The sequence below is a fragment of the Phyllobates terribilis genome, unplaced genomic scaffold (genome assembly GCF_046119375.1).
Source record: "Phyllobates terribilis strain yellow unplaced genomic scaffold, ASM4611937v1 Scaffold_1__5_contigs__length_1240528914, whole genome shotgun sequence".
Taxonomy (NCBI): Eukaryota; Metazoa; Chordata; class Amphibia; order Anura; family Dendrobatidae; genus Phyllobates; species Phyllobates terribilis.
Window position 1 is genome coordinate 446048684 of NW_027362761.1, and position 17985 is coordinate 446066668.

The 17985-nt window shown below is 39.2% G+C and overlaps 1 protein-coding gene across 6 annotated transcripts in view; it reads right to left on the reverse strand.

The window, feature by feature from the left end:
• Positions 1-354: 354 nt before the first annotated feature.
• RGMB (repulsive guidance molecule BMP co-receptor b) overlaps positions 355-17985 on the reverse strand; it is a 65980-nt gene continuing 48349 nt past the window's right edge. For all 6 annotated transcript variants that reach the window (XM_073678057.1, XM_073678049.1, XM_073678065.1 and 3 more), the window contains one exon: positions 355-3964. In XM_073678057.1, coding sequence (XP_073534158.1) covers positions 3299-3964 — 666 coding nt within the window. In that variant the 3' untranslated portion in view covers positions 355-3298. The remainder of the gene's footprint in view (positions 3965-17985) is intronic.

The window sequence follows — 17985 nt, forward strand, 5'->3', positions numbered from 1 at the left end:
ATTTGTTTCTGCACTGCAGCTACAGGGCTCCCCCGAGTTCCAGAAAAGGCCAAGTAAATACTTTAGCATGAAGAAGCAAGACGCCTGCGAGGCTCTGAACATATCCAAAGCCAGGGAAGCATAACTCACAGTTATAGTAAAAGAAACGATGAGATACATGATTATCAAGCACACACATGGTTCCAATTACCATTGCATTGCTAAGAAATGAGTCACAGCATATCTGCAAGGTGCGTAACAACTTATCTGGACTTGTTAACCACCCGTCCCACCAGCACCTCTCACCTTGTCTGTAGATCCCACTGATTAATCAGAGCATGGAGGAGGTCGGAATAACACCACACACTGGAGACGTTTCACTGTAGGGTAACCAACTTTATTCTTGTAGCGTAATAAGTTAACCTATTTACACAATGCACAGTCACTCTTACACAAACAGATACGTATTGGCATAACTTTGAACCACATCTAAAAGTTTCTGCAAAGACACATTTGTGGCTTTCTCTAAGCTTGAGAGAGAGGGGGCAGCCATTTTGAGCACATCCTCTCAAACGATTTAGCTCTCCCCAGAGAGCATTTACTAAGTTCTAAATATCCATATGTTTGGCATTATCTAAAGCTCTCTTTGCCACAACAGCCTTCAAGAACATGTGCAAATAACATTTTTCTCAATTCCCAGAGCTGGGCCAAGAGTGAAAAAATCTAAGAAGTGCTAAACTAAGAGAAAGATGTAGAAGTTAGTTAAAGTTTTCCGGGCACGTTTCAGTCCTTGCTCTTTTTCCATAACGAGAGCTTAGTTTAGTAGAAAACTGCACTAATCCCTCAGTAACAGTATGTACAGTTACCGATCGTTCGGCTGGATGTGATTTACAGAAAATACTTTTAGCCAAACAGATGAGTATCTACTAGACAACCCAATAACTTTAGGCCAACGTCATCATTGTGGTGACATAATAGGAGATGTACTTTATGCTAAATAACTTTTTCCTCTTGTCTGATTGGCCTTATGTGGAATAGGCGCCAATTCCACATCGACAAAAGTTGCGCTATACACATCACCTCCTTATGCCACTGCTTTGCTTCCTGCTCCGTTTCTTCACTGTTAGTCTGATGAAGGTCGGCAAGATCGAAACGTCACACTTGTACACAGTGATCAGGATGACACCAATAAACAATTTCTTTAGCATCTTAATAGGGTGCCGGATTCTTTCTACACTTGAATGTTATGGGATAGGACCTTCTCCGAGCACCAGAATATCCCAGAAGTGCTGTATTTCCTAACAAATTTTGCCATCCCATCGTGCATTTATATAAAAAGCAGTGGTCACACATGCTTAATTCCGGCCCTCCATGTCAATTTGAGATAGATCTGCCTGCTATATCTAATAAAACCTTATATTAGAAAATCTAAATCTTTAGCTAACCTGACATAGCGCTATTTTGGCTAACAAAGTGTTTCATACATCCAACGGGAACAACAAAATTCAATATCAATATAAAAAGGCTTTTACCTGAAAATGGGGCATCCTACGACGATGAAAGTCAACCAAGTTCATCCTGTATTATCTTTCAATGAAAGTAAATCAGGGTAGAGGAAATTTTGTGGGCCAGTCAAATATATTGCCATCTCCTATCCCAAATGTTCGGCAGTTAATCTTTTAGGTGCAGAGGATTTTGGGATTCGCCAACATGAAGAACAAAAACAACCATTCAGAATAAGAGTATATTAATTGCAATATGTAAAAAATGCTTATTGCTGGCACAAGCAGTCATAGCTAGAACAGAGGTTTGTGTTTTAATTCACAGTTCTGAAAAGCAAGAAAAGAAAGTAAAATATCTCAACCGCGTTCCTAACAGAATAGGCATGTAGTTGTAATGGGATCACTTATGGTCTATAGGTCATATACTCAAAAATGGAGTCATGGAAATCAGTTTTAAAAATGCCGAATCCACATAGGAGCAATTATGCTTTTTGAGTAAATATTCTAAAATAATATAATTTTTGAGCAGAAGTGGCCCTATAATGAGGAAATCTGAGGCAGCTGTCTCCGGCAGTAGGGTTTGGGGGGCAGCCAAAATTAGGGAATCAATTTATAAGATGAACATTTTCTTCCTGCCTTAGTATAAATGAACAGTTTCTAATAATGACTTAATAGGACACAACAGCAATATAAATGTTTATAATTCTGGGTAGAGGATGGGAAAGATGCCATCTTAGATGAATCATAACAAGTATTATTAAGTCGACCACTATTTATGGTAAAAGGGCTGTAAATAAGAAAAAAATCACTTAAACACTGTCATCTGTTGGACACGATGCAAATTGTGAACTGCTTTTAGGTTATGGCATACTGGTTATATAAAATTCTATAAAATGGGTCTTGTTTTCCTTAACAACAGCGCCACTCGTGTCTATAGGGCCTTTTTGGTATTGCAGCACAGTGCCTTTTACATGAATAGGGCTGAGCTACATGTTTCTAGTACAAGAATGACAATTTTGGGAAAAAGTGGTGCAGTAATGTAGGTTTTATAATGGCAAACACTAGAGCCCATATAAAAGGAGGGTTTATAATAAAAAGAAAATTTCTACAAAATAAATTATCTAAAAAAATTACTTTTGCGTTTTACAAACTTTTGAGAATATGGCCTATAAAGCTGTTCACAAACAGAACAGCGGGGGCAGCCATGACACCAGAACACTCTAGATTTGTTTTGCACAAAGGAGCATCAAATGTACCTGTGTGAACAGCGTCATACAGCTTACTCATCCCTCTTAACCTTTCATGTCGTCCGTCAGAACAGAAGAGAAAGTTTGTATAGTTTCTTTTCAATGAGCTATTAGAAAAATTCCATGACAATCCATGGCAACCCTAACTGCCATTACATGGAAACTACGTCTAACCTGCCAAGTCACACAATACAAAACTTTCTTAGGTATCAATACAAGACATAAACAGAGCTTAGTATGTGTGCATTCACACATATCGTATCTCACTTGTATAGACACATAAATATCTTATAAAAAATAAAGTGCTTTCTAAAAGGTTCCTGCAAAGGAACATATAAAACATTGTACAACTGAAAAAAAAATAAACTAAAGAACAAAACAAGACAAAATAAAACAAGTAATACTACATCCAGCTGAAGTATAAACAATAAGACAATATGTACAATCTCATGGGCATCCCGAGACAAACATCCCTTCATATACACGGTATATACATATATGCTGTTATTCTTGCTCAATATATTATAACAATATATATTTTACAATTTTTTTTTATACACAAGAAAACTTCTACAAAAGAGCAACAAAGACCAAGAACACAAGCCCAAGAATGGTAGCAGACAAGGTGGGGGTTTTGACCACATTTCCATTTGTTGGAAAGATTATCCAAAGCTCCTTTTTGGGGTGTAGGGCCTTAACATCCTCCCAAGCACTCTGAGCCGCGGCTGTAAAATTAGCGTCACTGGTTGTAAGTAAGTCAAAAACACATGAATGGAAATAGATGTGCCTGACTTGGAACTTTTCAAGACATTTAGCAATAGCACTTTCCAGTGTGTATGCTGGGTGTGATTGTCCAGATGATGAGCTGGGTGAATTCGTACTGGTCACCGGGAGAGGCAGATGTCCACCCTCATCAATGCGTTCACTGGATGGGCAGCCATTCATACACAGTTGCAAGTCTTGACTTTCCTCATAAGCTATAGCCAACTCCTCGGGCATTCGAATTGCTAGAGTTAGGTAGTTTCCGAGCTGCCGCACAATGACGGTTGTCCCAATGTATCTGGCATGCATTTCAACATGCTTTCCACTGACTTTCTCAATAATCCGCAAGGTTTTCGAGTCACTATCCCCACCACTGGTAGTGCCATCCACAAACGCTGCAGGCAGATCATCCGTCACAGCCTGGTACACCTTCTGATCCGTGCAGTCTTGGTAGGATTTGAATATTATAGTTATCTAGAGTCGAACAGACAAAAATTAGTTAAATGTTAGAAAAATAAAAACGAAGATTGAAAATCAAGACGTGGCTATAATCACAAGATATAAGATCAAAATAGAAGCATTAATCTCCTTAGCAACCAATATTAAATGAAAGGAAAGGTGTCATGGAAATTGTGTCCAAGATCTCCAATAAACTGTGACAAGCTCCAAAGGATTTCAAGGTCTTTAACAGAGGACATGAATATTTTTTGTTTAGAAAAGTCCTGGATTAGATTTGGTAATCACAGCTCATATCCTTTAATTTTTTGTAAATATTATGAGCCAGTTAAACCACTTAAGGAGCCATTGTGACTTTTTGGTGACCCTGCAAAAAAAAAAAAGTATTATCCAAGCTCTGGTTCTGATAACCAATACTAATAAAATCACCAGGAGGATCCAAACCAGCTATGTCTAGAACATGAGCTCCCCAAAAACATATTCACATAATACATAAGATTAGGTCCTTATAGGTGCTGTGAGCAAATAGTCTCATACTTTGTAGAAATGCATGTACCTTGCAGAAAACCATGTGACTTCCCCCCCATTCTGATGAATAGAAGTGATTTCAAGAACATAATTTTTTACAACATATCTGAAGCATGTGAATCCACCCATTAATCAAGGATATATAAAAAAAGACAAAAAAAAACAAAAATACACTCCTTTTTAGTGTCCTCTCCCAATCCTCAGTTGTCCTTGATGGAAATGTTTCTTCCATGCTATGTAACCATAATTTTATTGTATGTAAATATATGTGAAGGTTCTAAGGACTAGAAATATGTGAAATAATAGAGTGATCACTATAAAAATATTTTTTTTCCTTATGTCTTTCAGAAGAACACTAGAGTCCAACCTAGACAGAAGCCTTGAGGAACATCTCCACGTGCACCAAAGATACAAGACGTGCAACATTCTGCTCAGGTTTACTCAACACCTGGGAGAGTGAAGTGATCTAACAGGAGCAGTCATAATGAGCGGCAAATGACAGGTCTCTCCATTTAATAGGTACCTTAGGCAAGCCACAATCATAACATTAGCGCACTAAATTAGAGAATCAACTCTTCTTACAAAGCTGAGCAATTTGTCTGTTTGACAGCCGTGACTCATAAAAGTCTCTCAAGTGTATTCCTGTTGCTGAAATATAGGTTAGAGGAGAGCAGCAGGACACACGTTCTTACATGGACACTGAGTTTTATATTTGGAAATAAATCAGGAAAAATTAGTTCTTATAAGTAATCAAATGACCAAACATGAACAATCAGGTTACTTGAGCGCACATCCATCTGGCTGGAAACGTAATAGAAAGATGGAATGTGATTGTATGGTTTGTTTTATAACGAATCATGAAAATAGCATCTCATGATAAAAAATAGATATGGAAAGGCAGGTTCCTATATTTCCATAATACAAATAGCAACCTATTAATCTATAAGTAGGGTTTAGTTTACAACTAGCACTGTAAATCGACAGTTAGAGCCTACAAGAGCTGAATTTGTCTAGAATTGTACAATACTGTGGCCAATTGTTCTGGACATCACATTTTCCTGGACAATCACCAACACAATCTGGCATAAAATTTTAGAAATATGTGAAATAATGCAGTGATCACCAAAACATTCTTTTTTTTTTCTTCCCTATGTCTCACAATAGTCCAGCCTAGACAGAAGCCTACAAGCTCCATACATCCAAGACCTGCAATATTCTGCTCAGGCATCACTTGTTCCTGGATACCCACCAATATCATCTGACATAAAATTATAGAGTAGAAATCCTGTAAAGAAACAAAACCCCATCTTTGAATTAAAGGGATTGTCCACTACTAGGACAACGCCTTCTCACTCTGAATGTTTGCCCCCGTTAAAATAAAAACACTTTGCTGTTCCAGGGGTGTCAGCACTCGCGTTCCTGGGGCTCACTTGAGGTTGTTATGTAACGCGAGGCCTGAGCCCAATCAGTGCTGGTGTTACCGTCCCCTCCTTCGGACATATAAGTAATCAAGATAAAGTGAGAAACCAGTTGCAGCCCTGGCTTCATGTTGATTACTTGTAGGTCCAAAGGCGGGGAAAGTGACGCCAGCGCTGATTGGACGCAGGGCTCGCGTTACATAAACTTACGTGTGCTCTAGGAATGCGAGTGCTGGCACCCCTGGAACGACGCTGGCTGGTATAAGTGTTTTCATTTTAACGGAGGCAAACATTCAAAGTGAGATGGGGTTGTCCTAGTAGTGCACAACCCCTTTGAGGTGACCCAGGATAATCAACGGCACCACTTTTCTAATGTTACAATAAGAGGTTCAGTTCATATTCTGCAAAATGTAGAATTAATTCCACTAGGGCTGTGGAGTCGGAGTTGAAGTCAGTATAAAATGGACCGACTCCTAAAATATATAATAAATTGGTACAGTAGTAGAATGCAGGATGTGCTGTAAATGTTTTCATAAGAATTTGGGAAAGCTATGAAATGTCCTATAAATGTCGGTTCTGTTCCTGATCTAAGGATATCGGCTTTTAGTTGAGATGAATCTGTGCCGCACTTTATGTACATGCTGAGTAGTGAGGCAGGGCTGTGGAGTCGGAAGTCAGGGAAAGTGAGGACTCGGAGTCGGTAGTTTGGCTTACTGACTCCACAGCCCTAAATTTCACCCATTCCTATGATCAGGCAACATTGTGATACCATCTTGCTCTTTGCAAAAACTTTCTGCTCTAGGTAATAGATGGAGGTCCCAAGCACCGTACCTCTTTTTATTATATCCATATGCCCTAAAAGGGTTGCCCAGATTTATAAAACCTATTTTTTTTTTTTTACATTCTTGGTACCAGTAATCGGAAAACCTTTAAAGCACCACTCCAGTGGTTTTTCTTTTTCAGAGCTGGAGTGACGCTTTAAATGTAAGCTCCCGTTCTTATACTCACCTTCTGGTGACTTCACCTTTTACCAATGCCGCTCTGATCCTAAGTAGCCATCTTCTGCGCGTAACTTCTGACTGGTCGGAAGTCAGAAGTTATGTCACAAGAGCTCAATGCAAGTCTATGAGAGTCAGAACGAATCCAGAACGAGGCTCTGATAGACTTTCATTAATTAATAACCTCCGGAGCCCTCCATGAAACACTGGAGCAGCCGGAAGGTCACTTTTCACCGGAGACTGATGGGAAGCTACGCTGTAAAAGGATGAAGGCGGCTGCAGGTGAATACGTGACGTGGGGCAGGGGAATTACATTTAAAGCACCACTCCAGCAGTGCAATAAAAAAAATGCTGGAGTGGTGCTTTAAATGGTCGGATAAATGGATTGGGTATATTTCTATTATTAGTATCCGGTTACAAATTTAGACTTTTAATGAAGCCAGAAATAGGGGTTAGATCAGATGGTACACCCAAAAGAATAGATTTCATGAGTTTTTGTTAAAACGTACAAAAGGTAATGCAAGGACACTAACAAGGTCAGTTCAGACTAATAATAATAATTATTGTGTAGTCATATTATATTCCATATTGCTGCTTTATATCTTATAAAGAAGATGGATACAAGCACCAATGCTAAATACAAAACCAGGCATGGAGGTAACAGATACTTATGTAGTAGAACAATTTTCCACTGGGATCATGTGAACTGGTGACGTCCTATAACTGGCAGCCGCGACAGACACAGTCAGGAAGCCAATGTGCCTAAAATAATAACCACTTGCACCTTACATTTTTAAGTCATTTCTATTTAAGTTAATGGATGAACATATCCCGTCATTTCCTTAGGGAGCTGCCTGATGGAAGCTATCTGCCCGTTTCCTGTTACACCACGGCAAGCAGATATAGAGATGAGCACTGCACATCATATTCAAGAACGTTACGAGGGCACCGCATTTACCCTGCCTGCAGACACAAGGTCCAGGCCAAATTACAGGGGCAATATTATACTAAATGTAGTCTTTAGTTGACATCTTACTAAACTGAACTTTTAATCTAGGATATTAATTAATTAATTATTTGATTAGAATAACACATACTTATTAAAAATAATCTCAAGTTCAATTTAAAATAAATTACATTTTGTCAACTGCTGAAAGCTCCAGTGGGAATGCAAAGTCCCTCCGTCTGGTCCACACATCAATGCAATGCATGCTAGAAAAAAGGTGAAATATTCAGGCTCCGGCTACCCAGTGATAATAAGTAGCACGACTATATACATTTGTGCAATTTGTCAGTGACTAGTCTTAGAAAACCAATTTGCATGTATGTCACAGAGACATGCGACTTACATTGAAGGGTATGGGGACAAAGTTGCACGCGACATGTGACCAAAATTCCAACGAGTTTTTTGGGGGGTTATTAGCATGTTGTGATCACAATTGGATGGGGCAGAATGACAATCATGGTCTTCATGTCGCATACATAGGCTAGGGCTACACAGCTATTTGTACTGTTTTACAATAAGGCCACAGCCCCACTGTCAGTATTTGGTCAGTATTTGGTCAGTATTCGGAACCAAAACCAGGAGTGGGTGATAAATGCAGAATTGGAGACTTGTTTCTATTAAACCTTTTCTTTGATTGTTCCTCACCCGGTTTTGGCTCCCACTACTGAAAAAAAATACTGTCCGAATACTGATAGTGGGGCCGTGGCCTAACCCTTTAATACTGACTTGTGGTGATTAATTATGTCTCCACAGTGCAGCATGTATTAGATTCATTCATTTTATACATGACTTGTTAAGGAATTTGGAAAAGGTTTAAAACAATGCAAGGTAACTAAAGTAGAGAGTGCAAATAAGGATATGTCTACATTACATTTTTGACATGTTCATGACAATTTCAAGGCTTCCATGTGAAGCCCAAAAAAAGAGGGTTCAGACATAACCCCCAAAAGAGTCAATCACCATAATAAGGCAGGCAGAGTGATAGGGCTGGTGTGAATTGATTGACTGATAGTGGGAACGTGGCCTAAGGCTGAAAATGTTTTGTTGAAAGTCACAACTGAGGCTCTGTTCACATCTGTACTAGAGGCTTCATTGCCATTCTGGTCAAAAACGCTGACCATAATAGTGCAGCACACAATGCAGTTTTTTCAGGTACAGTGTTAGTCCTCATAAGGGCAAGTTCACACATAGCATATATGCTGCATTGTTTTCAAATGCGTTTTTCTTCTGCAGAAAATCTGCTGCATTTAACCTTCCAATTGGATGTGTTTTTTTTTTAAAAAAAACGTATACCTACTGTGCATTTATAGACACTGTTAAACTCTGGTTTTGTTAAATTTTTCCCCTGTAGGCTTCCATTGAGGAGCCTAAAAAGTGCATGGAAAAAACACAATTTTTAATTGTTTGTTTAAAGCACCACTCTAGCGGGTTTTTTTTTTATTGCACCGCTGGAGTGGCGCTTAAAATCCAAGTCCCCAGCCCCCTGTCTGATACCCACCTTCTGGAGTTTTCATCTGTTTTCGCCACCGCTCCAGTCAGTCTCCTGCAGTTTGTGACCTGCCGGCTGCTCCAGTGTTTCATGGAACGAGCCGGAGGTCACTAATCAATGTAAGTCTATGACTGCCTCGTTCTGGCTCCCATAGACTTGTATTGAGAGCATGTAATGTAGCGTCTGAGTTCTGGCCAGTCAGAAGCTGTGCTCACAAAATGGCACCGCGGGACTGGACCGGCACCGAAAAAAGGTGAAGACGCTGGAGGGTGAGTATATGACCTGGGGGGGGGGGGGGGGGGCTTCTGTTTAAAGCACCACTCCAGCGGTGAAAAACAAGCAAACGATGGAGTGGTGCTTTAAATGTAGGATCTCAACGTTTCTGCACTAAAAAATGCAATGAATGCTATGGCAAATCTGCATAAAAAACACATCAAAAAGGGGGAAAAGGCAGCAGGAGAAAAAACACAGAAAAAGCAAAAACATAATTAGAGCAGATTGCTTATATTGGTGCAGGAAAAACGCAGTGAAAAAAAAAGTGTTTTTGCATGTGGGAACATGGTCTAACAAAAATCTGATGGCTCCTATTATTCTGCTCAAATAACGGAACAGAACAATGGAATTTAAAAATACTGATGTGAATGCAGCCTAATGATAAAGAAGGGGGTTGTGCAGAAATCCTGCAGGGATTTTTGATGATTGTTGGATCGTGGAAACTTAAAGGTAGTAATACGACCGCATTTACTTGCTATATGGTAGAGAGACATTTCAACCTTATGTCGCACCATTACGAGTCACAGTGTGATCCTAGCAATGTAAAAAGTGGACAAAGCTCTATGTAATGTGCATGGCAAAAAATAGCTTTCTTTTGTTTAGTGGTTTTAATGCGGACACTCTCATGAATGACCCCTATAGTGTCCTTGCTCATTATACACATGTCCAGGTATTTGGCACGTTTGCGCCCTCCTAGGGTCATTTATTATTGATAAACAGAATTGCTGTGTATTTAAAACATCAATGCTTATGTTAAGTTTCTTTCCCGGACGAGCTGCTGCACTCATCCATTTTTAAACAATTTGCTCCTTGGCTTCTAACCAGCTGTGAAAACAGTAACATCAAGGTACAAAACAGAGTAAAGCTTCAGGCCCTCGAACACAATGTCAACCCCAATGGCAGATGACCTAATATAGCAACTAAAGAAGAAACAAATGGGCTGTAAATTCTTACAATTCCATTAATAAAGTTTTTGTAAATCCAAAGTTTTTGAGTCTAGCTCAGTCACACAACCTTATTTATTGCTTCCATTTTTAGAAAAGGAACACATTTTATGGAATATTTAGAAATGACAAAAACTGAGTCAACAAATGCCAGTCCAAGGCGAATAAAAGCCATACAAAAGGACCGATGAATCTGGAAAGTCTCAATAGGGAGATCAGTATTTTTGTAAGCATGCACATTACAATGCTGACACAATAAGAAAACATTTTGGTAATCTTTCCGATCTGTCAGTTTCACACAACTGTTATTGTTATCTCTGGACAGCTATGAGACTTTTGTATTAAATATGGTCGTGAAACAAAATAAATGCACATAAAATGCCGGGATTGTGGGGAGAAGAGTGGGAGAAAGTTTAATTTTAAACTTGGCACAAAGCATGATGGAAAAGTTTACATGAAGTTCTGGAGCCCTGATGAAAACAAGCTGCAATGTGAGAGCACTCAAGTGAGGAGAAGTGAGACACAAGGGTAGATCCAACCCCGATACCAGCGTGCAGGACCATTACAAGATGAATGAACATCACAAGTGTACTACATGGATCCTGCGGGTCCAGCCTACTATGTGTATTCTACATCCAGTCACACCCTCTGATAATGATTTATTTTTAAAGGAAACCTGTCAGCTTTAAATTTAATAAGTAAATGTCCAACTTTCATAACCATGTTGCTTTAATGCTGAAAATTCTCTATGATTCATTTCTTATCTATTTAGAACATCTGAAAACATCACTTTAGCTCAAAATGTTCAGCAAATAAATATATGTAAAAGTAAAACATTTTTTAATTCATCTTGTCAATGGTTGTCCAAAGAATATAATTCAGCTAGTATTACCTTTTTTCATTTGTACTTTTCTATCTGAAAATACATAATACCCTTCACTCCAGATAAGTCATGTGATCTATTAGTGACCCTCTGGGAATGACAGAACTTTCTGTGCTTTAATCTGGATAACCATCTTGGCTAACTTGTTGGACCCAAGTCTTTTTTCAACCTATGTAACTAACTCAGTCAGCTGAGATTAGTGTATAAAGGTATTGCAAGGACTGTCCCACTGAAATTCTTTACAGGAAGGAAAGAAATTATCACAAATAATGATGATGACTACACAGCTCCAGTCACGCTGATATAATAAAGGAGATCCCAGTTCAGTCTCCTGACTGAATATTTAAAACATACTCGTGTATTTATGAGAAAATAGAAATTAGAATAATCACAATGTCATCCTAGCAAATATGGAGATGGTATTGGCTCAGGCTGCCCATGTGATGCTAGGCTGATGCTAGGCTCATGCATCATGGGATTGATAAAACATAGAGGACTAAAATTCAGGGTAAAATTTGTGAATCAAGATGAAGGCTGAAGTGAATAAAAAAGGAGGCTGAACTTCATGAAAGTAAGTACACATAAAAGAAACGCAGAGAGTGACAGAGGTGGGGCTGGACGAATGGAAAAACAAATTGCTGGACTGCCTCTTTAAATTCTCTTTATACCAGTATGCAGCTAGATCATAACCTCCCTCTGGTGATGACTGCATGTAGGCCGATTATTTTTCAAATCAAAAAGTTGTGACAATTAGTGATGATCGAGTATGCCTCATTAACCCTTTCATTCATTGTCTCTGCGCCTGCAAGTGTCAAGGCTGTTAGACAGCTGTGACACATGCGGAGATAGGCTGGAGAACAACGCCGAATGAAACGTCGAGCACGCCAAAACACTCGGCGAGCACCTGAGCGTGCTTGCCGAAAGGGTTAATGAGGCATACTTGATCATCACTAGTGAAAATCACAAGAGCTGGAATCACAGGGACACAATTCTTACTATAGAGACACATTGAAGTAATCATAATGGGGCAATTTTACTGCATCTAACAGGTGATCCCATGATACCCCAAGTTATGGAAAAAGTAACATTATTGTAAGTAACAGGATTTATTTAAAAAGTTTCCTGGCTAGACTATGTTTTTTTTGTTCCCTGATGGGCCTAGCAATAGCATTTCTTTGAAGCTACACATCACAACTCAGACCCAGGCTATGTCAGTGACATCACAAGATGGGGGAAAGAGAACTAAAAGACTTGGTTTTAAAATGTGTGAAAGAATTAGGATGTTAGTTAATTCTGGGGGGCAAACTGGACTGAAGATTTATCCTAGTTTCTGCTTACCCCCAGGGACAGAATACCATATATGAGACTTGAGTGTTAGGTTTCTGGTTTATTTCCTTTTAGTTTAGGAAACTTGTTTGAGAACTTTTACTGTATCTCATTTGTCATCTTCTATTTATATTAACTAACCATTGTGACTGTTTTTGTCAAATGAAACTATATTTAATAAGGTCTCTTAAATGTACACTGGGAGATTGTAATCATTTTTAATAGGTGGTTTTGTATTGATCACTAAGGTCACATGCAAATCAACAGCAGCTTAAATGTTTGTTTTTTTTGAATTTTTTTAGTGCATACATCCTATTTAGAAAATATTTCCAGTAAAAAGGGGCTATTCCATAAACAACATATCATCTATCCATATGATATGTGATAACTGTGTGATCGTTCAGGGTCCGACAACAGAAACCCCTTACTGATCACCATTCGTAGTGTCCCATGTGGGAATGCAGTGGTGGTGATCATGGGGAACACTGCTCCATTCACTATCGATAGGACTGGTGGCCAAAAATGCTCACTTTATTCATGACAGGTTTTTGAGTTACCCGTTCTCGAGTTGCCTTGGAAGGGTCTCATCAACCAGCGATTGTACATTCATATTTTATCCTGTTGATACGAGATACACAATGTTTATGGGACTAACCTTTTTAAAGGGAATCTGTCAGTAAGAAGTCTATATGGGGATGCAGGTCAAAGGAAGCTGAATAAAACAATACCTTGATAACTGCAATTTGATGTCTTATTCCAGAGAAATCTGATTTGTTACATGCAAATGAGCCATTAAGATCTATGGGCCGGACACTAATCTGCATGAGAATCTGCCTCCAGAGCTTATTTTTAATGAAAGAGGTAGAGTTTGAGACATGTAATGACTGACACTCTGTAATGAATACCAGTGTGAGACATGTAATGACTGACATTCAGTTCTGATCTCACTGCACAGCTGTGTGTGATTATGCGATTAAAAAACATTTGAAACTTCAGTAGTGAGGGTAGTGGCAGTACAACAAATCTGACAGCACTGCAAGAAGGCAAACTGTGTTTGTAATGAGACAAGGTTTAACTCTGCTGTACTGTGTTAGTTATAATAAGGCACAGCTCAGCAGCACAGCTCACAGCACTATGAGAGGACAAGTGCTGCTGCAAATGTTTGTAGTAAGACAGATTTCTCTTCTGTTGTATTAGGTTAGTTCTGATCTCAATGCATAGCTGTGTGTGATAATGAGAGCAGACTGTCAGTCATTACATGTCTCACACTGGTAATGCCACCTTTCATTTAAAATAAGCTCTGGAGGCACAATCTCATGCAGAATTGTGTCCACCTCATTTACATATGAGATAATTTCTTATGAAATTTCTTATGAAATATATATTTCTTATGAAAAACATGGATTTCCCTGGAGGAAGAAATTGGATTGAAGATCTCAAGATATCACTTAATTCAGCTTCCTATGGCCCATGCTGACATTCTCTTTTAGTGATGTGCACATAGCTCCATTACTTTCAGCAACTGAGATCAGTGGGGTGTTACTAAACCTATGTATTCTTCCAAATTAACAAGTGTAAAGATTCATACAAGATGAAACTCTGCAGCCCCAGAATATTCTGCCGGGTGTATTCTGGAAGCAGAATGGCACATCCCATGCACAATCTTGTAAGCTGGAGCTATCAGTGTCAAGGTTCTGTGCCATTTTTCAGTTTTGCAAAAAATTACAACAGCAAGTACAGCCACGTTGAATTCCACTTAGAAATTAGTTTTCCTTTATTGAGACAGACATGGAAACAGCTTGGAACATCACAAGTCTCATCCTTCCGTGAATGACAGAATCCATAGAGCCTCTGACAAAGTTGTAGACATGCTGGCCCAGTCATTAAATATCAGGAAATGTCTTCTCCATCTGGCCATAATTACCATACTGGATAAGTGATCAACAAGTTCCAATGAATGTCTTTTTTCTATAATTACTTACACATCACAAAGGGGTTAGGAAGCCAGCTGTAAAGTAAAAGAACTGCTGTATCCCGGGATGATTAGAAAAGCTCATTTTCTTCAATTAGAATCATTAAAGCAAGACATCTGTTCATATGTTACCATTAGCATGCCATGTAATGCAATCACTCCTTCCAGAATTATATATGTGCATAGTGTGTTTTCAAACAGAAATCTGCAAATGGCTTGGATTGCACGGCAAAGCCGCTGTCGGAAACAGTCAGTATCTCGCGTCCATCTGGTAAATGAAATCTTTAGGGTGCTCAATTAAAACTTCTGTGTATGAGCTATAAATCCTTAACAGTGTACATGTGCCGGGAACCTGGGAACAGAATTTAACTTACCATTTAGAGCCAATATAATTTGCAAATGAGCTTCAAACTGTGTCATGTGGTTTATAGAAGCCATTTGGTTTGATGAGAGTTTAATTGCTATTAAATCTTGGTTACCATTATATGATTTGTATGGCGTCCTCTGGGTTAGCAAATAGCACTAGGTTATTTACAGAAAGAATAGGTCTGGTCACGAAAAAGTATAATGGCGGCTTTAATTAATGCTATAGATTAAAAAATTGAGCACAAAATTTTATGAAATGGAAAAAAAAAACCATCAACGCCTATTTTAGGGACAATTTTTCTCCATAAGTTACATCTACTGATCTCGATCTACTTATGCCGTTTCCTTTTCCAATGAGCCATCACTCATCCTTCCCCTATGACATCTGCAGAACATTCCTTGTGCTGCACCCATTCTGTAGGAAACACTGCCCAGACCATTGGACTTGATCCAAAAAATGCCCCTGCACTTTGGATAGCCAATGGCTAACAGTTATCTCTTCCGAAGTCCCCATAAACATGAACTGTGGGTTTAGCCGGGAGTTTATGCGTTTCAATGGCAAGGGGTGACGCCTCTGGCAGAGACATAAGAACAAAATGATCCTTAGTTGGATAGCCGCCCCATACAAAACTCTGAAATCTCTGGTCTTGGCCGACTTTAATGTGAAGCCCATTTCTAGTTTTAAATGCAACTTGAAATGTCAAGGAGAACTATGCCACCTCAATTTTTTTTTTACTACAACTATAGTACATGGCCAGTACTCTATATGACATGGTTGCAGATATCGCTTCACTCCACTCTCTCTTCAACGTTTAATTATCCAGCACTTTGTATCCATGTTGACTCAGATAATGGCTGGGTGACTGGTTGATACAGATTGATTCATATTCTCCTTACTTAATACATGGGAAACAATTTACTTACCTATTGTGTTACTCCTCCCATTCTAATTAGATTGTGAACTTATATGGGACCTTTCTCCTTTAATCTCCAAGTAGATCGTAGGAAAGACATGACGTAAGCACCAGACTGGCTCTTGGATTAAAAAAGCACTACTGGCATACTGCAAACGTTTGCTTGTGCATTATAATTTAATTACATAAAATGACTTATTATGCCAGAAACAGAAGAGTTTGTGCAATCCGCAGAGTTCTGATCTCACTGCAGAGCTGTGTGTGAATTTTGTCTCATTACAAAAACATTTGAAGCTCCAGATGTCCTCTCAGAGTGCTTCAGCTTACATCTCACAGACCACCAGTGTGGGGGTAGTGACAGTACAGCAGATCTGACAGCACTGCACGAAGACAAGGTTCAACTCTGCTGTACTGTGTTAGTTATATTCAGGCACAGCTCTGCAGCAGAGCTGACAGCACTATAAGAGGACAAGTGGTTCTGCAAATGTTTGTAGTAAGACAGATTTCCCTTCTGTTGTATTGTGTTAGTTCAGATCTCAATGCATAGCTGTGTGTGATAATGAGAGTAAAGTGTCAGTCACTACATATCACACTGGTAATGCCCCTTTTCACTTAAAATAAGCTATTGAGGCAGATTTTCATGCAGAATTGTGTCTGACTCATAGTTCCTAACAGCTCATTTACATATGAGCTAATTTTTATTTTTTAATTTTTTAGTTGTTTCTGTATCAACCAGTCACCCAACCAGTATCTGAGCCAACATGGATATAAAGTACTGAACAATTAAACGTTGACGAGAGTGGAGTGAAGCAATATGTGCAACCATGTCATTTTGTATAAAGGCCATGTACACCTGTTAACACCAAGAAGCTTTCTAGCTATTTTATACAAAGCCATTCAAAAGAATTAATAAAACAGGAAACATTGGTTGCTGTGGAGGCAAAGTACAATCTCTTGTAAATGTACTGTATGAGCAGGTATGGCGCTGAATAACATCTTATACTTTACAGTTGTCACACAGCGTCATACATATCATTAGAGGAAAAACAAGTGACGTAAGAAGAGACGTCTCAAGCCCGTCAGTAAGTAACCACCGAAAGGAGGAAAGTATGAACGTTTGTACTTCCCTATAATTTTTTAGTACAGACTGATAGAGTAGAGCAATATTTAAGTCAATGCTTACTGACTGCCAAAGCTTATTGGGAGAAATACTAAATAATTACATCATCTCGCTCAACTGCATAAACCACTAGGACGTTTCTTCATTTTCATTAAAACTCTAGGCTTGTAAAATGCCTTACATATTAGTTATACAGTATATTGAAGCATAAGCAGTGCCCCATTTTTACAGTCACTGAGTTATTGCTCATACAAACAGTATTGCTTCTAGAGAAGAATACCACGGAAAGTATGAGTTACCCTTAAAGGGGTTGTTCAAGACTTTAACATTGATGGCCTATCCTTAATGTCTGATCGTTGGGGGTGCGACACCTGGCACCCCCGCCGATCAGCTGTTCCCGGTGTCGGCAGCGGCCAGAATTGCTCAGTTACAGAGCTGTACAGCACAGCTCCGTCGACGGAATAATGGCCACGGCTGGGTACAGCACATCCATCCCCTATTGATTTGGGATGTACAGTACCTGGCCGCGGCCACCATACAGTCAATTGGGAACAGTTGATCGGCAGGGGTGCGGGGTGTCACAGCCCCACCAATCAGACATTAATGACCTATCCTAAGGATAGGCCATGAATCTTAAAAGTCCTGGACAACCCCTTTAAAAACTGAGTATGGGGCAAAGCTCCATTGGAAAAAAGTAAGCAAATTAGCTCAATTCCAGAATGAATGAAAACTATCCTGCAAGTTCTAATTAAGAGAGGTAGATACCAAATAAATCAGGGTCTGACCCGAGCACTGCATCATG